Source organism: Toxotes jaculatrix, chromosome 20 (genome assembly GCF_017976425.1).
Source record: "Toxotes jaculatrix isolate fToxJac2 chromosome 20, fToxJac2.pri, whole genome shotgun sequence".
In the NCBI taxonomy this organism is placed as follows: Eukaryota; Metazoa; Chordata; class Actinopteri; family Toxotidae; genus Toxotes; species Toxotes jaculatrix.
Genome location: NC_054413.1, coordinates 4,975,210 through 4,996,372, shown reverse-complemented (window position 1 = coordinate 4,996,372; position 21,163 = coordinate 4,975,210). Strand labels below are relative to the sequence as shown.

The 21,163-nt window shown below is 40.6% G+C and overlaps 1 protein-coding gene across 6 annotated transcripts in view; it reads left to right on the top strand.

Moving 5' to 3' along the window:
• The window catches only part of LOC121200337 (protein disulfide-isomerase TMX3-like), a 195,233-nt gene that overhangs the window by 9,516 nt on the left and 164,554 nt on the right, over nucleotides 1-21,163 (top strand). For 5 of the 6 annotated variants that reach the window (XM_041065577.1, XM_041065575.1, XM_041065574.1 and 2 more), the window contains exons 10-15: nucleotides 1,886-1,984; nucleotides 5,721-5,778; nucleotides 5,996-6,049; nucleotides 9,020-9,076; nucleotides 12,260-12,389; nucleotides 14,023-14,091. In XM_041065577.1, coding sequence (XP_040921511.1) covers nucleotides 1,886-1,984; nucleotides 5,721-5,778; nucleotides 5,996-6,049; nucleotides 9,020-9,076; nucleotides 12,260-12,389; nucleotides 14,023-14,091 — 467 coding nt within the window. Of the gene's footprint in view, nucleotides 1-1,885; nucleotides 1,985-5,720; nucleotides 5,779-5,995; nucleotides 6,050-9,019; nucleotides 9,077-12,259; nucleotides 12,390-14,022; nucleotides 14,092-18,038; nucleotides 20,105-21,163 lie in introns of those variants that run through there. The other variant, XM_041065576.1, reaches the window with a different exon arrangement.

The following is a 21,163-nucleotide window of genomic DNA, read 5'->3' as shown; positions in this document are numbered from 1 at the left end:
TTATCTTTTTTAAAAAAAGGTTTTTCTTTTTATCATGAATCTTTCTTTCATGGGTACAGTAAGAAAGTGCGACTCGTTCTTCTGTCACCTCACTGAGCTTTCTGTTTCTGTTAAATACATCCGTCTTTTCATCTTTGGCCACCCTCTGTGTCTTACCTTGACTTCCCTTTGATGATTATAGCCTGTCCCTCTCTTCTCTGTGTCTCCCTCTGGTTTTGCTTCCACTCTCTTTGCATTGTCTTGGAGGTCTTCTGTGCCATTAACCTTCATCGTTGAAATATGTCAGAGCTGCCTCCTCCTTCCACTCAAAACTCTAACACTGGATCATCCACACTCCACCCACTGTCTGTTTTTATTCCCCCTCCTGCCCCTCATCTTTCTTTCTTGTCTCCCACTGTGTGAACTCTGGGCTGACAGGCTCCTGTAGGGCAGTATGGAGATTGTGAGGCTGGTGCCCAGGAAGAGAGCAGCTCTAATTTGTTTCAAGGTGAAACAGGTTCAGTCCGTGTAGAGGTTCATCAGGCTGTACTGTCTCAGTATGGGACCTTCAGCTCGCTCGCTTCTGGGAGAAACGTGTCGGGCAGCTGCACGCCTAGAAAGCCAGAACATCTGTGGAAAGAACTCTCTGGAATGTCGACGAGATTGACTGACTCAGCAGCCTTAACAACAACACTGCTCTGCCTTTGCACAGCAGCAGCACTGAGAAATAGATTGCATTGCTTTAGGGTCATTTTGATTCTAATGCTACTATAAACTTCGACCTTGGGTTTTTTAAAATTATGTTCCAGGTTTTAGGTTGTCATGTTCGGTATTATGCTCCCACCTCCTTCGGGGCCCTGCAGCCTAAGAACCATGTAAAAGTCATCAGTGTTCTTGTAATTACTGTAATAGCAGCAGAAAGGTCATGATAACTTATTAACATGTCATAATGAGGTCCCAGCTACATTTGACATCAATTATGAGCATCCTGTAGCCTCTCTCAGCCGGAGAAAACAGAGCAGCTTCGCTACACCCTATTTATACCCTCCAGGGACAGACTCTGGTTCCCGTTTGCATGTTGCCTCCAGATGTTAGGGTAGCAACAACATGTGGTTCACATTCAGGAAACAATCCTTTATTTTACTTCACTTTATTTTTTATTTATTTGTTGCAGCACATGACTTTTTTCCCTCTTGATGCATCTGTTGAATTATGCATTTGCTCCAAATGTGTAAAAATCTGCTAAAAACTGTGTCCTGAAAATGAATGTACGTTTGTGTGGAGGGTAATTTACAAACCAAATGTGTTTTTTTTTTTTTTTTTTCTGAAGACAGAGAGGCATAATGGCTGTGAAAATGAGGTCAGGTGAGCCAGAATCCCAGGAAAAAACAGCAACTATTGTGAATAGAAATTAGTTTTTTTTTGTTTTTTTTTTTTTGGAACATTCTTGACAACCAGCTATTTGATAAATAGCAAATTAATCTTTTACAACACGACTGTTGTGGACAATCCAGCCTGAACAAAATGTTCTTTCATTTATGTCTTGACAAACTAACTGTTACCTTTGATTGTTTGCATCTGCCTTGATTCCCGTCTTCTCGCTCTGACTCACGGTCCATTGTGCCATCTCAGATCCAAAATAGCTTCCCTGGCTACTTAACCCATAGACAGCCCTCTGTCAAAATAATTTCTGTTTGTTGTTTAGCCGACCTCTGTCTGTGGATGCTCAGCTTGTGTCCCTCTCTTTATTCCCTAGAGAGCAGGTGGTAAACACTGTGATCTTCTTACAGTGCAGGCATCAATACACTGTTCTGCTGTGCTTTTAATATAGACAGGTTGTGTGCCGAATGTCGATTGGTTGTTTTGTGCTTCTCCTCCTGAAATGTTCTTTTCCTCTGTGTTGCAGAGTATGAGGATGGTAGTTTGTCATCGTGGGTGAACAAGGAACGCTTCCAAGGGTACCTGCAGATCGATGGCTTTACGCTCTATGAGCTAGGAGAAACAGGTGGCGTATGCGCAATATTTGTCATCCATAATATGTTATTTTCAGCCAAACTGCATTTTCCTTTTTTGGTTGTGTTTTACTTTTTTAAAGTTTGGGTTTTATTAGTCCAAAGTGTATGTAATTATGACGTTTCAAATAACATATATACATACATATGTCCAACGCAGTTATCCAGCGTACAAGGTGATGCCTTTAAATGACATAAAAATGTCACAAATCCTCAAATTTTCAAAGCTGGAACTGCGACATGTTTTCCATTCTTGCTTGAAAAATGACTAAAGCAATTATTATAATTGCTGCACATTAAGTTTCTGCTAATTGACTCGATTGATTAATCATCTGAACATTGCAGCTCTATTTTCTTTTTAAATGGCATTGTTTTGTTAATTGTGATCCAAAGCTGTGTGACTTGTTTCCTTTTTTACTCTTAATAACTATGAAATCAAAGTCAATAGACAACATTTACCAGCATATATAAACAGCTTTACTGAGCCCATACCCTTTTTTTTTTTAAATTCATATTAAAGTCCCTAATATTTAGCTTTTCACTCCCAAATCTACCTCATTGTAACTTTATAATTAAAAATCAAACAGTTTAGCTCTGGTTTTGTCAAGAGTTCCTTGTAAAAATACATTTTTTTATGGGGACTCTGATAGAAAAGAGTGTCCCTTCCCTCATGCTGCTCTATTTGCTCAGATGTACATACACTTTTGGTCTCGCAGGAAATTTAAGCTCAAGACTGAAATACAAACTGTCTTTTAAACAGCAGCAAATTGATGCTCTGTGCAGAGAAAGCCAGGCCTTCTAAAGTTAGATACAGCATTTTACCCCTTTATGTGCAGTTTATTGAGATCAGTGACGCTCAACGGTTGGATGTTGCCTACATTTGCTGCTGCTTACATTCAGTTTTTAACCCATTTATTCCAAATTCGCTGCTTATTATGGGTAGTTCAGCATACAAAATAGTCACTCAGGCATCTTAATTGAGTCTGACTGATTAAAGACGACATGGTCTGTGGCTTCAGTCTGTTGAAATAACTTGGTAGAATTTCGATCAAAGTGAATTTGTGAAAACAGTATAAGCCTTGTCTCTAAAGACATTTCAATCAAGTATCAGATTTCATACACTTGGGGGTGGTTGAGCAACATTTTAATGCTTTAAAAGCCCCATCACACACATTTTAAGTCATACTGACACAAAACTTGCTGCCCATGTCTGAGTGCCATAGGAAAAAGAGAATTGAAAGAAAAATCAATTTGACTGAATCAAAGTAGAGTCATTTTGTTTTGTTTTTTTGGGGGTTTGGGTTTTTTTTTTTGTGGTGTACATGCTGGCTGTTTTGCAGGGACAGAGAAAGGGTAGTATGTCTGAAATATTGCTCAAATGTACAAGGAAAGAATACCACATCAAAAACTAATGAAGAAGCTCAGATTTTGACTCATAAAGATCAAACTTACCACATACCACTACTGGATTTAGACACATAAATAGTCAACAAGGTCAGCTTGATAAACAACATAGTCACCGAACCAATGAATTTGAAAATGGGCTGGTCCAGTTTATGGATATGATTGAGTACATTTCAGGAAATGTGACTCATGCAGGTTGTTAAATGGATGTGTTGTAAATTTGATTATATCACTTCACGAGAGCTAATAGCTCTTTCTTTAAGCTTTTACCAGAAGAACTTAGCCTCGAGCCTTACAGGCATAAAGCTCACAAGCACTCAGCGATTTAGAAATGCTTTCTGTGGTTAAAACATGAAGTAAGATCTTCATTCTGAGCCTGAACTAGGATTTAAAACGAGTCCCAAACATCTTAACCAGAGTGTTAGAGTAATCATCTCACAGAGCTCAAGGAGCTTGAATTATCCTCTCAGTTTGGAGAATGAAGGGGGAGAAAACAACACCACACTAGTAATTTCAGTGTTCCAGTTTCACCTGTGGGTCAGAAATAACACCAAAATTCTCAGAGGCAGACTCGATGCCAGAGGGTAGCTGGCTGAGAAACTGGTGAAGATCTCTTAATGAGTTTTTTGGCGAGTCTACCTAGACTAGTCTAGACACTTGAAAGAAAGTGTTGAATTAATAACAAAACTGCAGTGACTTTTACAACAATGTACAAAGGAACAGAGATACAGTCTGCACGGTGAAGCTGCAAGAAAATACTTGACTCTTATTTCGGTATCACTTTTAAATAAAGGTTTATAAGTGGTAGCTTATGACTTTATTGATTGTTAATAAATCTTATGTTTTGTAGATCAATGTTTGCCCTCTATAAGATTAACCTGGGGTTGCCAGGTTGTGAAAAATCCCTCTGGCTGGTGTTTATCCTCCTCCAGCATGACATTTGATTTATCTTTTTAGTTCATCATACACTCCTCCAGTGGACTGTTTGAACTTTTATTCTCTGGAGAGGAGATACAGAGCATCTGGATAACTGCAGACATGACAGATTATATTAAGAGCCCTTTATTAATGACTGTTATACATGCATTTATAATTGCACATGTCTGCACTAACTTTTGCTATCAGCTGTGTAGAAAGTGAGAAGACTTTGACTCTTTATTAATGATGTTATTAACATTTTTCTTTGTTGACTTGACGTCTTATTAGAAAGTGATAACATTAGTATTAATTAATGATTTATCAGGATTTATTACTTCATTGTTACTGTAGATAAATGAAAACGACACCCTGAGAGCCCAAATGTTCTTAGGAATGGCTTCGATCTGATCTATAAAGCAGGAATAAATGATTAATTAACCATAATTCAAGCCATTAGTTGCAACTCATTTACCCCTTAGAGAGGGTGACTTATTTCTTAAACCTGAAATTGTGGTGTTTCTGTGTGGTTCTGTTCTATATGACTGCAATGAACATGGCTGCCCTGATTATCCAGGACTATAGTTAATTCCGCTACATCCACAGTGGAAACTGTGCATCTAGTTAAACACGACAAGACTGCACAGAGTTAATTATGCACATTTCCACAGGTTGTATTCCCATGAAGAGGCACTTGAGAAAAAAAACACAAAATAAACCATAAATAAACTGCAGTTTTCACTGCATTCTCAACAATCACATGAATATGCAACCAAAGTTACTCTGGGAATGATGCGTTGAGGTCAACATTGTACATATAGAGGCTATAATTAGTCCCACATACTGTAGCTTTAGACCCTAAGACATGCATTCATTTTAAAATTGCTTTCAAGCATTAAATACCTCTTCCTTTCCCACTTTTGCCACTAGAAACTACATTTCTATGTGAAATATTATCCCTTTTCTTGGAGCCAAACTGTCCCCTGCCTTCACCTAACCTTAACCTTTGCCATTTAACTACTGTGAGTGACCACCAGGGGGCAGGCTGGCACTCTCATCCAAGCAACAAGGGGCTTCTAGCCTCAAACCATACATGTCTGGATAACAGAGCTTTTAAGTTGTGTAGGTTTTTTTTTTAAGTAGACGTATTTGTCATGTCGTGGGTTTTGGGTTTTGAATGGCACTGAAATAGCTCTTCTACCAGAAAGTGACCACTTGTTTCCTGTTCAACTAAATAGAAAGCCTAAGCTAGTTTAACTTTTGAGTGATGAAAGAACAAAGAGCCCTCGGTGCCTCTTCTTCTCCTTTCCCCCGTTGAGAGGTGATGTGCCTCTTATCTCCCCGCCATTGTCTTCTCACCCTCGTTTTGTGTGTGCGATTGTGATTTCTAATCCCTGTCTGCCCCCTCAGGCAAATTGGTGGCGATTGCAGTCATCGATGAGAAGGACCCCACAGAGGAGAGTGGCAGGTACAAAGAACACTGAAATTAAAAAGCATGGCTCTATATAAATTACTCCCATACACTCCCACACTTACCACAATAGTTGTGTTTAAGTGCACGGCTTTCAAATGAAGATAAGACTTGCTGTCATTGTTGGGATCTTCCCACAAATTGCAGGCACCGGCTAAAAAAAGGTTAGACTCCGACTCATGTGGTATTTCACTCTCTTCTCATTTGCTTTTAGATTAAAGAGCTTGATTCAGAGGGTGGCGAAGGAGTACAGAGAGCATTTTAACAGGTAAGGCACGGATACGTGATGAGGTCAAAGATGAATATCCAATTTATACATTTATTCTGGGAGGGTGCACTCACTGGGGAATGCCGTCTGTCTATTCACAAGCAAGTTTATGCCTTTGTCAGGGCACGTCTGTTTTCGCTGAGGTTCAGCAGAAAGGTAATTATGCGAAATGTCAGCTTCCAAATATAGGTGTTCTTTTCAGCTGTCAGTCAAAAACTCAGCGTGGCTTGTATTAATGCATAATTTTCTGTTTTCTCCGGCTTCAGTTGTGCAATAACAATTGGAGATGAGATGTTTATGTTAGGTACTACCTTGTCTGACCTGTTCTTTTACTGGAGAGGAACTGATTTGACAAGGCACCCAATACAAAAAAGAAATGCATTTAAAATGGATCATTTCTTAATGGTATTGTTGTTATTTTTGTTACCAGTGGACAGTTAAGGTTGTAAACTAAGATAGCGGACAAAGAGGATCTAGGTGCATAGACACCCAAACGTTTTAACATAGTGCTCCTGCATAAGGTGCCAGATGTGTGCAGGGGGATGATTTAGTGTGTGCAGTCGGTGGGTCATCTTTCAGCTGGAGAGCCCAGGTAGAAGCAAGCACGTGCTCTGCTGAAGTGGCTCTGCTGAATTCAAATCAGCTCTAAGTTTGCTGTTCTGTAGCTGACCCTTATCTGTAATCACCACCGGTGGGGGCGAAAGGCGTCAAGAGGATTTTCCTCACAAGGATTAACACAAAAATGTATCACATTTTCATCATTATGTTGTGCTTGAGTTCCTTACTTTGCCCCATCATTGACCATGTTGCTTCATCAGATAGATTTCTGTATCTCAAGTTGCCGTGATCAAAGTGTTTCTTCCTCTCCAGGCATTCCCATTAGGACTGATTGAATTACACAGATCCCTATCATCAGTTAGACTACTATCCGCCACACTACCCAGTCCTGCTTTTTTTGAAGACTTTTGAGTTTGAGATCCCCACTGAGATCAGAGCTGCCTGCAGTGTTCTGACACACCTAAATGGTACTTATAATTACAAGTCGCAGGCTCGACTGTCGCCCCCGGTGGTGGGTGGAGGCAGCGCAGTCAGTAGATCATACGTGCTGACTGACATCTGAATGAGCTGACGCCGTTTGATGCAGTAATAAATGTCGTGGTATTCAGCTCACCCACCATTTGTAGCATTTTGACAGAAGAGTGAATGCAAATCTCAGGGGAACCAGTCTGTGTGTAGGGGGGAGAGGAGGAACATGCCTACATGTGCGCAAACTGTACTTGGGAAAGTTTGATTTTTGTCAGTTGGTGGGTGTGAATTGGGTTGAAATTCTGCACTAGGCATTATTGTCTTGGCTTCTAGGCACCAGCTGATGCACAGAAGGTTGGTGCAACACGACTAAACATGAGTCTTATAAAGCTTGTGGGGGGCTTTGTCACAAACTGAAACCTGTGACCCACAACCTGCTGTCCATAAATGACACTGGAATCAAAGCAACGAGACTAAATGTAATTTTGTCATGTCCCAAAAGCACCTTGTATTTCTGATATCAGAAAACCGGCTGGTGACAAAAGTTACATGAATTTTTTTTCTGTGGAATAATTCTTGTCTGTTATAAACTACATTCGTAATTTGACAATATTAGTTATTAGTTATAATTCTGTTTAGAATGATGAGTTTAGCTTAGTGAGGAGCAAAATATTTCAACGCCCACTTTCCTTGGAATATTAATTCTCTCTTTTCTCCATGAGAACCATAAGACACGAGCAAAAAGGTCGATAAATATCTTCCTACGTTAATAAATATTTCATAAGTTGAATGGATAAATAGCGCACTTACTCATTTGCAGGAACATTGAAGTACGCAGCCAAAATCCCTTCTTACTGCAAAAATCTGACAGCTTTTGCCAGAAAAATTTGTTGCACAATTCTTGCCTTCAGTTTGCTCCATGCCTCCTCTCAAGTATACAAGTTTCTCAGTCAGTTACTCACACTTCTTGGCCGGTCTGTTCAGCGAACTGGCCAAGAAGTGTCATTGGGAGTGGGAGGATGGACATACATGGGAAACAGACCTGTAAATATTTAAGTTATTGAGTGGGCAAAGTAATGGTAATAAAGTAATACAAAAAAAAGGAAAGCAAAAGGAATTTGATTTTTAAATCACATTTTGTGTCCCTCAATCCCTTATCCCCAAATTCCTTCTATTGTTGTTGGACATGTAGATCATTTTCCAGCTATTTCTGCTCCAGGACCCACAGCGCCGGGGCCTTCAGAGCAAAAGTTACAAGCTGACTTTTTGATGAGCTTTATTCCCAGACTGGTCCACTGTTGTCAGCTAGATAATCCCTGACACAGAATGATTTTATATTGCATCCACTGGTATTATTATATAGGTGAGACTCTTCATAATCATGTCATTGATGTAAGCACAGGCAGTATTGTTTAACACCCAGGGGGACAAACGTGCTAGATGTGGCTGTGATTCAATATGAAAATAATATATATGTATAGGCCCTATAATCAGTCATTCAGTGGAAGTCACTGGCTTCCCTGGACTTGTGCAACCCCCTTCCCTAGTCTACCCACAATACACTCTGCTCAGACATAGTGCAGTACAATGAGATACAAATTGAATTCCTCCTCCTGCCTTATCGTTTAGATAAATCACCTGAGTCTTTTCTGCGGTAGAAAAGATGAGGAGAAACAGGAGACGGCATATGACGGAGCTTTGGGGATATTTTTTTTCCGTGCTGCAGTGACAAAAGTGATCCCAGGTTTTCCACAGCGAGAGCCTGCGATTCCATTCAATGCGGTTTCATATTTGTGTCCTATTGTGCAGGAAAGTTTGCGTCCCAGTTTGTTCTAAGTTGTTCAGTCCACAGAGGCAGGAAAAGTGCTCATTTTGCTCTGCTGTGTGTTGTTTTTGATGCACTGTTTCACTTTCTCATTCCACTGACTTGTCTTGCGTCTCCAGAGACTTCCAGTTTGGCCACATGGATGGGAATGACTACATTAACAGCCTCATTATGGGGTAAGTGTCTCATATCCAGCCTCCCTCTCTTGTCTCATGTCATCCTCCTCTTTCTCTACCTCATGTTACCTTCTGTCAGCTACTTATCCAGGTCTGCGCTGGCTTGTAATGCCAGCCTCTGCCATTAAAGATGCTCTCTTGTGGAGAAGTCAATTACACAGGCCGACTGTCATTTCTTTTTTTAGTGCTCCTGGCAATTTTAACCCCCCGCCACACACGCATATGAAAAACCACACAAAGATGCACATGCTCATGCAGATCTGCTGGTGTGAGTCTTGCATGGCGAGGAATATATGAGGAATTTCTCTGCATGGATTAAATCTAAAGCGAGTGTGTGTTTTAATAGCTCGCCAAAGAGCAGCGCTAATGATTCAGCAAGACCCTGCTGCAGTAGCCCTGCGCCCAGGCTGAGGCCAACTGTTGGGGAGTCATGCTCAGAGAGGCCCTGCTACTGACATCCCACACTTTTAATTAGACAGAACCCCGCTAGTGTTACAGGCCGGCGGGGTTGTAGCAGTCGGCGTGTCTGTTTTGTGTCTACCAATGTACAGTATCTAATTATGTGTGTCTTTGTATAACATTGTGTGTATGTTTGTGCGAGAATCATGTGAGCGTAATAGATCGCTGCAGGATGTTATTTTATTTTGAGCATGTTATTGTTTGTATGTGGGAGATTATGGCAGACATGGTCTCCTAAGTCCTGTGTAATTAAAAATGTGTCAGTGAGTACAGTAGAAGTCTTATTGGAAATATGACTACATTCAACTAACTCACTCCTGGTGCACAGCTGAAATTAGACAGGCGGTGTTTATATTTAAGGATAAAAGAGGCGATTAGCTTTCCTAATTTTGTGTGAGTACATACAATATGTATTTCGCTGGGGTTTACGCGACTGAATTTGGCCACTGTAGCACAGGATTAATTGCCCTCCTTTGAGGAATGAAATCCTGGCCTGTCAATGTCCACTAATCCTCTCCCTTAGGAGGGCCATGGAAATAAATCTGATGGCTTTTTATCCTTCTTTCTGTCATCACAGCGATTACTGTGTTCTGGCAGCGGTCTATCTGGCGTAAGGCTGCCCCTGCTTTCACCAGAGGCACATAGACACATTCATACACACACATACAACATGAGCACCACTCTGTAAGTCCAAGGCTGTCTCTGCCTGTGTTTAACCGTGGGATTATCACTAACCCCTCATATGGAATGCATTGTGGGCTGTGAAAAAGTGAAAGCGATGTGAGGTGACTGAAAAGTTTGTGTGTGAAGGGAAGACTTATAATCATAGACGGTGAATGAGTAGAAAGATCACTATTGCCGTGCCAACTGGCGATCATGTGATTGTTATACTAAAGACTGCTTTTGTGGAACCTCTAATAAATGTATTGTGGGAATAGTATTCACTATACAATGAATGCCAATTCCATTGTTCTACTACTTTTCAATTTATAATGTTTTTAATCAAATTTTTTTTAAGTGTAAACTGATTTTATGCCCCCATGCATTCAAAATGTAGACTTCCTGGACACCCTGTGATAATTATTATTACAGTTTAGAGTTAGGTTTTTAATTAGGCCCCCTTGCAATAATTAAAGCTCAGAAAATGCTTCTGGTAACAGAAAATGAAAAGAAAACTATAGGAAAAAGAACTAATGCTGATAATAAGCTAGTGTCAGTCCCACTGAGTAACAAAGCAACAACAAATGTTATTTTACAGCTTTCACATGGATTTGTACATTTTAAGTTTATTTGTAATTAAAGGAAAAAAAGGATTTCCAACAGTTTTGTTGTGTTCTGAGCTAATGTTATATGCAGTTAGCTTACAGCAGCTAAGAATCCCGTGATCACCCTGCAACTTCCCCGAAAACCACAAAATGTGTTTCTTCTAAAATCACAAATTTCTGTTTGAGTAAACAAAACAGAGGAGGTTATAGGTGTGTTTCAAGAGATGATGTTAATCCAGTAAGTTGGCAAAGAAGCTTTAAATGTTAAACTATTCCTTTAATTAAAAAAAAAAAAAGAATTTTTATGCTAATGCTAACCTAGACTTGGACAAAATTCCTTTACAGGTTTAAAATAAAAAAATATTAGTCCTAATTATGTGGCAGCTGTTTTTGGCTGTGGAGAGGGAATAAAATGTGCCTTCTGCCAGTTGTAATTCTATAGAGTACAGTATATGACCCTTCATTATGGGTGGCAAACCCCCAGCGGTCTCCACTCACAGAGGTGAATAGGGTAATCCATATTTATTTTAAATGGGTGCCATCTGTTGGAGAAGGCTGCATGTCAGATAGAAATACACATTTGTAATGTATGTGTGTGTGTGTGTCTGTGATTGCAAATCTCAGCTGGGCAGAGTAGTGAGGTGCTGTATGTTTGCACTCCTGATCTCAGCTGGGGGGTGGATTGAGACAGTGATGGATCCGTGTGCGTGCGTGTGCAATTTGTTGCCGGGTTGAGTAACACGGCGGGGATGTGGGGTGGCGGCGCCGTGATGGACTCTTTGTGTGCCTCTGTGTGTATCCGAGCACTAGGATACCTCATCTAAGCCACGCTTTGGTGTTGTGCGAGACATGTGAAAGAGGGATTGCTTGTTTATATGACCTCGTTTGTTATCTCACCGAGTTTTGTAATTCCTTAGCTGATTTGTCGAAATATGTTGGCTGGAGAGCGTACAGTGTGTATGCCTCTGTTTTTGTATTTTCTCCTCAAATGATGCGAGATCACTGGACCACTGGGTGTCTTTGTATATGTTTTGCATGTGTCTCAGCATGGATGCAGCATGGCTTTCCTCTGGGCTCCCTGTGATTCACTTGTCAGCTGTAATTTGTAAAGGTCTCTTTAACTGTGACCGGCACAGACCCATAAAGCCCCTGAGTTGCGCACTGTTTGCATAAAAGATAGAAGAAATGCCACTCCGAAATAGGCCAGGCTGCATTGCCTTTTTCCTTCTGAAAAAAAAAATCCTCTCTTTGAATGAATGCCCATGGGAAAAGTTAGGTTGCTCTGAGCACAAAGGGTTTGTTTATCTCACTGTTGTATTCTGTGTGTTACAGTTTGTACTTTAAGAAACCACAATTTGTTCCTATCTAATGATGCACTTTGATAATGGCAGTCGAAGGTGCTGAGGTTAAGAAGATTAAAAACTGTGCTTCCTGTTTTTATTTCATTTTTTTTCCTCAGCGAGGTGACAGTGCCCTCTGTTATCATCCTCAACACATCCAACGAGCAGTACTTCCTGCCCAGTGAGCCGATTGAGACCATGGAGCAGCTGGTCCAATTCATCAGCAGTGTTTTGAACGGTTCTGCACAGGTACAAATCTTCTCCTCTTCCCTCCCTCTCCTGCTTTCTGTTTAGATATTCAACTCAGTGTAGCCCTATCCCTCCATCCCCTGGTGTTGTACCATTGTAATCACACCAGTAGTCTTCATTAATCAAGCATGTTGCCTTGCATTTTAAGTCCTCTGTGGAAAATATTTTCAACAGATGAGGTATTTTTCCAATCTCCTTTTACATGTTTAGATTTCATATTGCTGTCCCTTCTGAACAGATTATCTACAATAATTCTGTCTTCTAAGTCAAACACTGAGATTACTACATGACTCAGTATTGTAGTGTGTACACTAATCTGGAAAAGAAATGTCATTGCTTTCCCTGCACTACACTAAAGTCACCAGATGTATGAAACCATAAGCCAAACAGCCAGAGGTCCTGTCCTTTTTTTTTTTTTTTTTTTTTTTTTCCAGGAAAGGTCTGGGCTATTTTTTGCTTGGCAAAACAAACCACCTCCCACCAAATAAACAGCAACAGAAACCTCCATGTTTCTGCAGTCCAGTTCCAGCCAAGGCCTGGACAGTTTCAGCCTCTTCATGTCATGCTGCTAACGTCTGCCAAGAGGTCTCTCTAGGCTGGTTTGTGCTCCTTGTAGAAATGCACATAATAATGTGTGATAAATACATTCAGTTAAATTTAAAATAGCACAGATGGTGCAGAAAAAGTAATAATAGTTACTGTAATATTTTGAGGGTGTTCCTTTTGTCTTTTTTTCTTTTTCTTGGGGAGCGTGGAGAGCTGAATCTTCCCCCACACACATGAGCAAAGTTGTCGAATTTTTGAGTGTTTTTCACAAGAAGCGTGAACACTAAGGCGCACAGACGATGTTTAGCCACGCATGAAGCGTGAACCAGCCAGAGGAGGACAGAGTTGACAGGCTGTGGCATCTCTCCAGCAGGTTTTTAGGGAATAGTTAAATTTTTTTTTTTTTTTTTTAAAGTATATTGCTACTCTCTGCTTTTATGGTACACAGGCCGACTTCAGTTCTTAAGTCCCCTGTCCTTTGCTCCTTTTCAATTAAGAAAGAACTCCAACAACATATGCTATAAAAATGTTTGTAAAAACTTCTCAGACTGCTTTTGCAGTCCTCGCACAGCATAAGTCTGTGCAACAGCAGCTTCCACAAAAATCATCTCATGCCCGCCTTCAGCTCCTTCACAGAAGTCCGGCTTAGCCAGAGCTCACTAATTGGCCATCCTGATGAATTTGCATCAGGACGGATCACTCATTGACTGCCGGGTGCTTTTGCCAGTAAATGAGCTCGGACAGAATTGAACTGCAGGACAGTGAGCAAACCAGAGTGGAGCACATCAGATAATTTCGTGCAGGGAAGCGGTTAATGAAACAATATTTAAAATGTCTGAGATTCTCTGAGCCTGAGACTGGAAACCTGAGACTTAGATTATTCTGTGTGAGTAGTCTGAAAAGTTCTTATTGACATATTGACAAGTGTTTTGTTGTTTTGGGGTTGTCCCCAAGTAATTGCATCAAATGCCAAACTGAAGAATGGATGAAACCCTGCATATGTACAACATAAGTGCTGAATATAAGATTGGGACAGACTAGAAATAGCGGGTCCTCTGTCTCCATTAAACGATCTGTTTCCCTGCAGGCATATGGAGGTGATGGAATCATTCAGAGGATCAAACGTGTGGCCTTTGATGCCAGATCCACTATTATGGTAAGTTACTGAGGATTCATTCCAGGCTGTTATATGTAGACACTCAGAGGGCAATGTAGCTGAAGTTCCAAAGGCTCAAATAGTATTGTGTCATGTAAATAAATCACATTTATTTCTAATTAGCAAGCACTTTAAGTGTTTGAAAGAAATGCATATCAGGTTAAATTTAAACCATTTAGTGATAAATAATTACAAAATAGTTAAAAACAAATCAGTCTGCAGGATATCGCTGTATTGGGTTGTGCTGATGCAACTGTCAGTTGAGCATTCTCACTAGTTGTAGTTCTGTTTTGTTCCTGCCTCTAAGGGAAATTTGCTAACGTCTGTCTGCCTGCTGTTCAGTGCTGAAACGGTAGCGTACTGTGGCTTTAGCGTGGAAACACTGTTGATGAGAGGAGTGAGAGGGAACCAGAAAAGTGAAGCTGTGGCCTGTAAAGGCAAAACAACAAGCTGAACACCTCTAAAATGTTTTGTGGAGGTGAAACAAACTGTGCAGTTGGGTGATAATTCTCTGTGGGTTTGACACTGCTGGCCAACCACCAAGCTGAGATATCTTTTATTCCAGCTCTGCTGAAATACATGTCTCTCTCTTACCTCTGTAATTATTAGACATTCAATATTATGATAGTACTGAACACCTTGTGCTTGTTCATATGATTCATATCATACCTCACCTTGACTGTGTGCCATTTAGGGTAAATACTGTGTGTGTGTGTGTGTGTGTGTGTGTGTGTGTGTGTGTGTGTGTGTGTGTGTGTGTGTGTGTGTGTGTGTGTGTGTGTGTGTGTGTGTGTGTGTGTGTGTGTGTGTGTGTGTGTATATATATATATATATATATATAAAACCTGCTCCAAGTTCTGTAACAGTATAGAAATTCTCAAGCACCCTGCATGTTCCCTCTGGGTGAAAAACAGAAATGCAGAGGACTAGACTGGGTGTACGGTTGAAAATATGCAATGCAGGCAGTAAACACAGTATGGGGACAGAGAAACAGACAACTGGGTAGGAGAAGGTGGAGTGATGAGGGAGGAGGAGAGGGTCAGGAGGCTGAACTTGCTTTTCCTCCCACTTTAAGTAGTTGGTTCATTTGGGAGAACTGGTGTTTATTTTTACCAAGGGTGTGATAGGAATCTAAATACGTCTGTGTTGTAATGCTCCTCAGTAGAACTAGTTGTACTGTAACCACGGGTAAAGCTTAACCTAACATAGAAGGTTAAGTGACTTCTGTCGTTCAAGCTTGAGACACAGAAAAAAAGTAAATATAGATATAAATATTTTTATTGAAGTTTTAATTCTTTTGCGGTCAAATAAGGACTGACAGTTAGAAAACAGTGGTAGAATAACTGTCATAAATAGGTAAAGGTCTGAATACAAAAAAAATAATAAATAACTGTTTAAGAGCATATTGTGCAAGATTTTCTTTAGTTTCTTATTTGCAGCTGCACAAAAGTAAGAATCCATGAGTGAAGGGCTTGTTCCCAAATTTAGCGAGCTGCAAGCGTCACCATGGCTCGCTCACAGTGACACGATATGATACAGAGCAGATAGGCAGCAGCCATCACCTTGTCCCTGGAGAGCTGATCTAAATGTACATCTGACAGCAGCATGAGGAAGCAGCCACATTAGGCCCAATGACTCATAGCCAGCTGTGTTAGCATAGCATACCCATCTCTACCTCATCTAGCATCACAGAGCACCAGCAATTACCATCCCTCTTCCAGTGGCAGTGACTGGAGGGAATGTGAATATTTCTCGTCTTCTCAGCTCAGTGGCTGACAGAAGTTGTGACCGAATACTCCCTTCTAGGTACATTGTCTCTGATGTATCCTGTTATATTAAGGCCAGATGACTCATTTGTCACCGAGATCATTTAAAGAAGAACTTGCAAAGTTGTCCTTCAGTGACTCGGTTGTTGTTGTGCCCAGAGGAGATGAGGGATTGTGGGTTTTGCAGCAGCGGAGCAGTACAAGTCATAGAAATGTTCAGTTTTATATGCAGGTTCAGGACATGGATGTGAATGAGAGATGCTGTAATCACGACCGGGCAGCACCTCGAGTCCAGAACAACTTGTTAGCTTTGTGTGTTTGCTGTACTTCATATACAACACTGACACTTCCATTTACCGTGTGCAGACCCTTAGGGGCTACTAAGGGGTCGGACTCCAAAGCAAGTTAAATTTACAGTATACATGTAGTAAATAAAAGTACTGACAATTTAAACGTAGTGATTCACTCTCAAAAAAAACATTTGCAGTGTGTGGGTGTAAGCGACCTTTGCACAAACCTTGGTACAGTGTGTGGTCGAGGTGCTGTGTGAACATGTGGTCATGGGTGGCGAAGCCCATGGGAGGAAAATAGAAAGTGTGTGTGTGCGCAGAGAATATCTTCAGACAGACTGGTGTATAAAGGTGGATCTTTGCTTGTGTTTGAGATTTCTTTATTTATTTCAGTTCAAACTCAACAATCCAGGAGTACAAGAGACCCAAACAGTGCAAAACAAAAGAAAAACAAACAAGACAGCACTGTACAAGAGAGAACACAAACACTATAGCATAATACAGACTTTCTACAATTACATGACATAAATTTAATTAATACTAAAATGTTCCAGCCCGCCCATGTTTCTGCAAATGATTTGTGACCTGCCGTCGAAACACACTCGCTGAGCTTAATGGCATAATGCAAATGAATGAATATATGAATGGATAAAGAAAGAGTATCTCCGCTAAAAACATAAAAGCCTGTCCACGATTTTCACGCAGATATTTTTTGATCTGCTTTCTAAACAGGATTTTGAATTCACTCTACCTAATAGCTAATGGGACTCTCTTTACTACAGTAAACACTGACTGTTGAGAAAGATGTAACACTTTATTTATTTATTTATTTAAACCGTCAGACACTGCTCTGTTATACTGATAAATTATTCGTGTGTTTTGTTGTTTAATGTGTGAACTTAAGAAACAAGATCAGGGTCGGGTTGACTCATTAGAGCTGTGGGGCCTTATTTACCTCCCATTTCCTCACTTCTCAGTGAGTGCAGTGTATGCATCCTATTCCTTGTGAGTACTCATCATTTACAGTGTGCACGGCTACATGGCTTTACTACGGTAGCTTCCTCCATTTTGGATTCTCAGTGCAAAGTCGAAAACCTTTGTTTTATTTTAATTTCACCTCCCTGAGCGGATCCCCCGACTGCGTCGATTTATTTGCAATGAATTTGATTTTTGCTGCGAAACTTTGCCGTCCGCTATCAAGACGCCAGACCTTGTCTTCGAATCGCTAACGAAGCTGAAGATGTAGCTAGTGATAGACAGGTACGTACTCCAGGGTGTGTCAGTACACCGTTACGTCACTGTTGGGTGTGGTTACAGCTGTAACACAGCTCACTTCGGTCTGGTGTTAAGTTACCGTTTAGGCTTGAAATGTTGAACTGCTTTCTTACCCTTGTCACGTCACTGTATGCACTTGAGTTGCGTGTACTACCAAGCAGATTTGCAGTTTATCAAATAAGCACACGGTGATTCCAGCAGGGAGGTGTGGGGGCCCCGGTGGGAAGCTGCTGGCTTTGCCCGGTCAGTCATCTCAGGCTGGAATAAAACAAGCTTTTGGGTGATTTTAATGTTTGGAGATGGAATTACTTTTAACTGGATATGTAAATTTACATCAGGAGCACTGTGACATAGTAGAGATCATGTTCTTGTAGTGGTTAAAGTAAGCAAACTTAAATTTCTTCAGCAAAATACTGAATTGTGAAAGAAGCTTGTATTTTGTTCTCACCTCTGTCATTTCTTGCTGTCTCGTTTTCCCATTATTTCTTTATTTTCCTCTTCTCTGTCAAACTTTACTTTTGTCACCATACTCTCCCTCCCTCCCCCCCCCCCCCCCCCCCCCCCCCCCCCTTTTTGGTCTTCCTTTCATCTTTTGTTGTCTCCTTTCCAACATCAGTCAGTGTTTCGCAGCTCTCCACTGCTGGGCTGCTTCCTGTTTGGCCTACCGCTGGGTGTAATTAGCCTGATGTGCTATGGCATCTGCACAGCTGAGTCGGATGACGGTTCGGATGACATAGACGCGCTCAAGAGGGAGGGCCTGACTGATGAAGAGGAGGAAGAAGAGGAGGAGAGGCAACGCGGCGCTGAGCTGGAGGGCCCAGATGAAGGGGAGAACGAGGAAGAGGATGTTGGAGAGAAGGATCCCGAGGAGAAGAAAACAGATTAACACAGGGGCTCCCGCCAGATAGAGGATGATAGGCCTAGTCAAATGCAGTGAAATGAAACTCAGAGACATATCAATGTATTACTGTTCAGCCTCTTTGTTTTTCATCTCACTTCCCAACGAAACCCCTCTAGCGCAGACTGTTCTCCTATCTTTGAGTTCTGCGTGTCAGTGTGTAAGGTCAGATGCTCGGTGAGGCCATTGAATCATGTTTAAAGCTAACAGCCTTTTTAATGACGGAGCGTAAACACATGATAACAAAGTGCTTCACAGAGCAATGAACTATCAAAAGATCATAACAAATAAAACACAGGATAGAAGCATTGAAACGGACATAGGATCAAAACATTAGGGCACATTAAATATAAATATAAAGTAAAATCATAAAGAAACGGCAGAAGCTAAAGGCAGACAGTTGCTTGTGAACATAAAAATGCCTGTCTGAGCCAGTGTGTTTTGAGAAGGGACTTGAAGGTTGACACTGAAGTGGTGAGCCAGAGTCGAAGGGAAGAAGGGATGGCTGTGAACCAAACATACCACTTATTTATTATAATTCAACCAACCACTGGTCTAGTCCATGTGATGTGTGACCCTTTCTCTGACATTGTTAGATCGTTGTTTTGAAACCACTCCATTGCCCTTATTATATCTTCTTTTTAATGCCATGTCCCAGTCTCTCCTGTTGTTTTTTTATAGTCTAGTTTGCTATATTATCCTTCAGTAGTAAAAACAGATAAATCTTGCCTTCAAATTGAATAGAACTTAAAAACACTGCAACATTTTGTATGCCTCTACCCCCCAACCCAAACTGTAGGCTTGTCATGTATAGTGATTGATATGTGTAGAAAGCATTGGAAGTGCCCAAGAGGGAAAATCTGCCATAAATGATTTGTGCTTTTTTTCCCTAATGTCTCTTACTGCCTGAAAACATTTCTTCTTCTTTTTGTAGGGATGCAAAGTGCCGAGACAGTCATGCATTTCAGCTTATTTCTCATGCCCGCCACCTGTTAGTGTCCATTTATGTAGACAGTTGATGAACAAAGCTAGAATGGTAATTGGTATCAGTATGTCTGATACCAGAAATATGGCAAATGCACATTTTTTTAACCCATTTCAACCCAACATAACCAACCTGCTTAAAATTCTTAGTATAACTGGGTTATATACCTATATAGCAGACTCCTATAACATGCATCAGTGGCTCCCGTGGCTCTTAACAACTCATATTCCTCAGATAGACTGGCTCTGTCTGTTTCCATATTTCAATCTGTCCTCCATCACTGGTTTTTTGTTGAATTTAGTTGGCAGGTTGAAGTTTACATCCTGATGCACTGAGACATACACTAAGCGTATAAAATATTAGGACTTTCTTCCTACTACTGAGATTTGCCCCTTTTTTGTTACAGTCCACAATTGTCAGTTGGCTAAAGGCTTAGAAATCTTTTCCTGTCCTATTCTCATACCCTTGTGACTAAAGTGTATGTAATAGCTGAAATCAAGTAAGGGTTATTTCCTGAATTCACCAGGGCGCCTGTTACATGAAAAAAAGCGTTCCTAATATCGAGTCTGCACCGAGTCTGATGCCGTTTTTATGAAAAATGCACAGTAGAGTGCATCTTGTTGGATTTGGGATCCAGTGGTGCCGCAGTGGCAGCAATGGCAAGTTAAAGCACCTGGTGACATGTTTCATCACCTTTAGTGTCTGCTGTATAAAATGAAACATTTGTGAGTAAAGGAGAAAAAAAAATAACACAACACTCAAAAACTCAGGGTGTGATTTTAAGTTTGATTCTCACATTTACATTCTCGGCAACAAAAGCCAGTTTCCAAACAGCTGTAGTCAGATTTGACTCTTGATTGGTGCATGGAAATACCTGACATCTCTTTGTTTTGTTTTTTTTTGTTTTTTTTCTAATACAGTCCCGCCCGCTTTAAACCAGTTAGAAGAGCACAGTCAAACCACAAACACTATAAAAATCAATCAATAACCATTGTGGTTCCACATTTGGACCCTGTCGCTCAAACTAAGAAGTTAAGCAGTAGTTAAAACATTCTGGGAAATACACTTATCCACTGTCTTGCTGAGAATTAGATATGAGATAGTTAACACCACTGTCATGTCTGTGCAGCAAATAAGAATCCAGTGCCAGCAGCCAATTTGCTTAGCTTAGCATAAAGACTGGAAACAGGAGAAAGGAGCTGCCTTGCCCCTGTAACGGGTAACAAAATCAGCCCCTAAACCTGTTTTAAAGCTCTAATTTACATGTTCAATCTCTTTTATTTAATCCGCTCAAAAGCTGAAGTGTCCACAAGACTCCAGGAAGTTTCTGCGCATGGCAAATAAATAGTTGGGCACAAAAGCCCTGTAAAATCACAACATGTTATTTTTCTTTGCTAGTTTTTTTTGTACAGATTAAACAAACAAGATATAACATGTTAATTAGTGTTAATGTAGGTGTATTTTTGAACTTTGAACAGAGCCAGGCCAGATTTTTCCCCATGTTTCCAGTGTTTATGCTTATTAAGTTAACTGTCTGCTGGCTTCAGTTTCATATTTATTGTACAAACATGAGAGTGGCATCGATCTCCTAATGTGACTCAGCAAGAAAGCCAAACGGTAATTCCATGAATGTTGAACCATTCCTTTAAAGACGTAGCAAAGGCATTTATTTTTTGCTCTGTATTGGTTTTACATTGTCATTCAAAACATTCACACATATTTAATGTACAGAGCTCCAAAGGAAGTTTAAGTTTGAATTGAGTAAAAGTAAAAGAGTTCTCTCAAGGAAACTATCAAGTTCATTCTTGACCTCGGGAGCAGTAGTTTAACAGAGTATTCTAAACTCAAGGTCCACGTC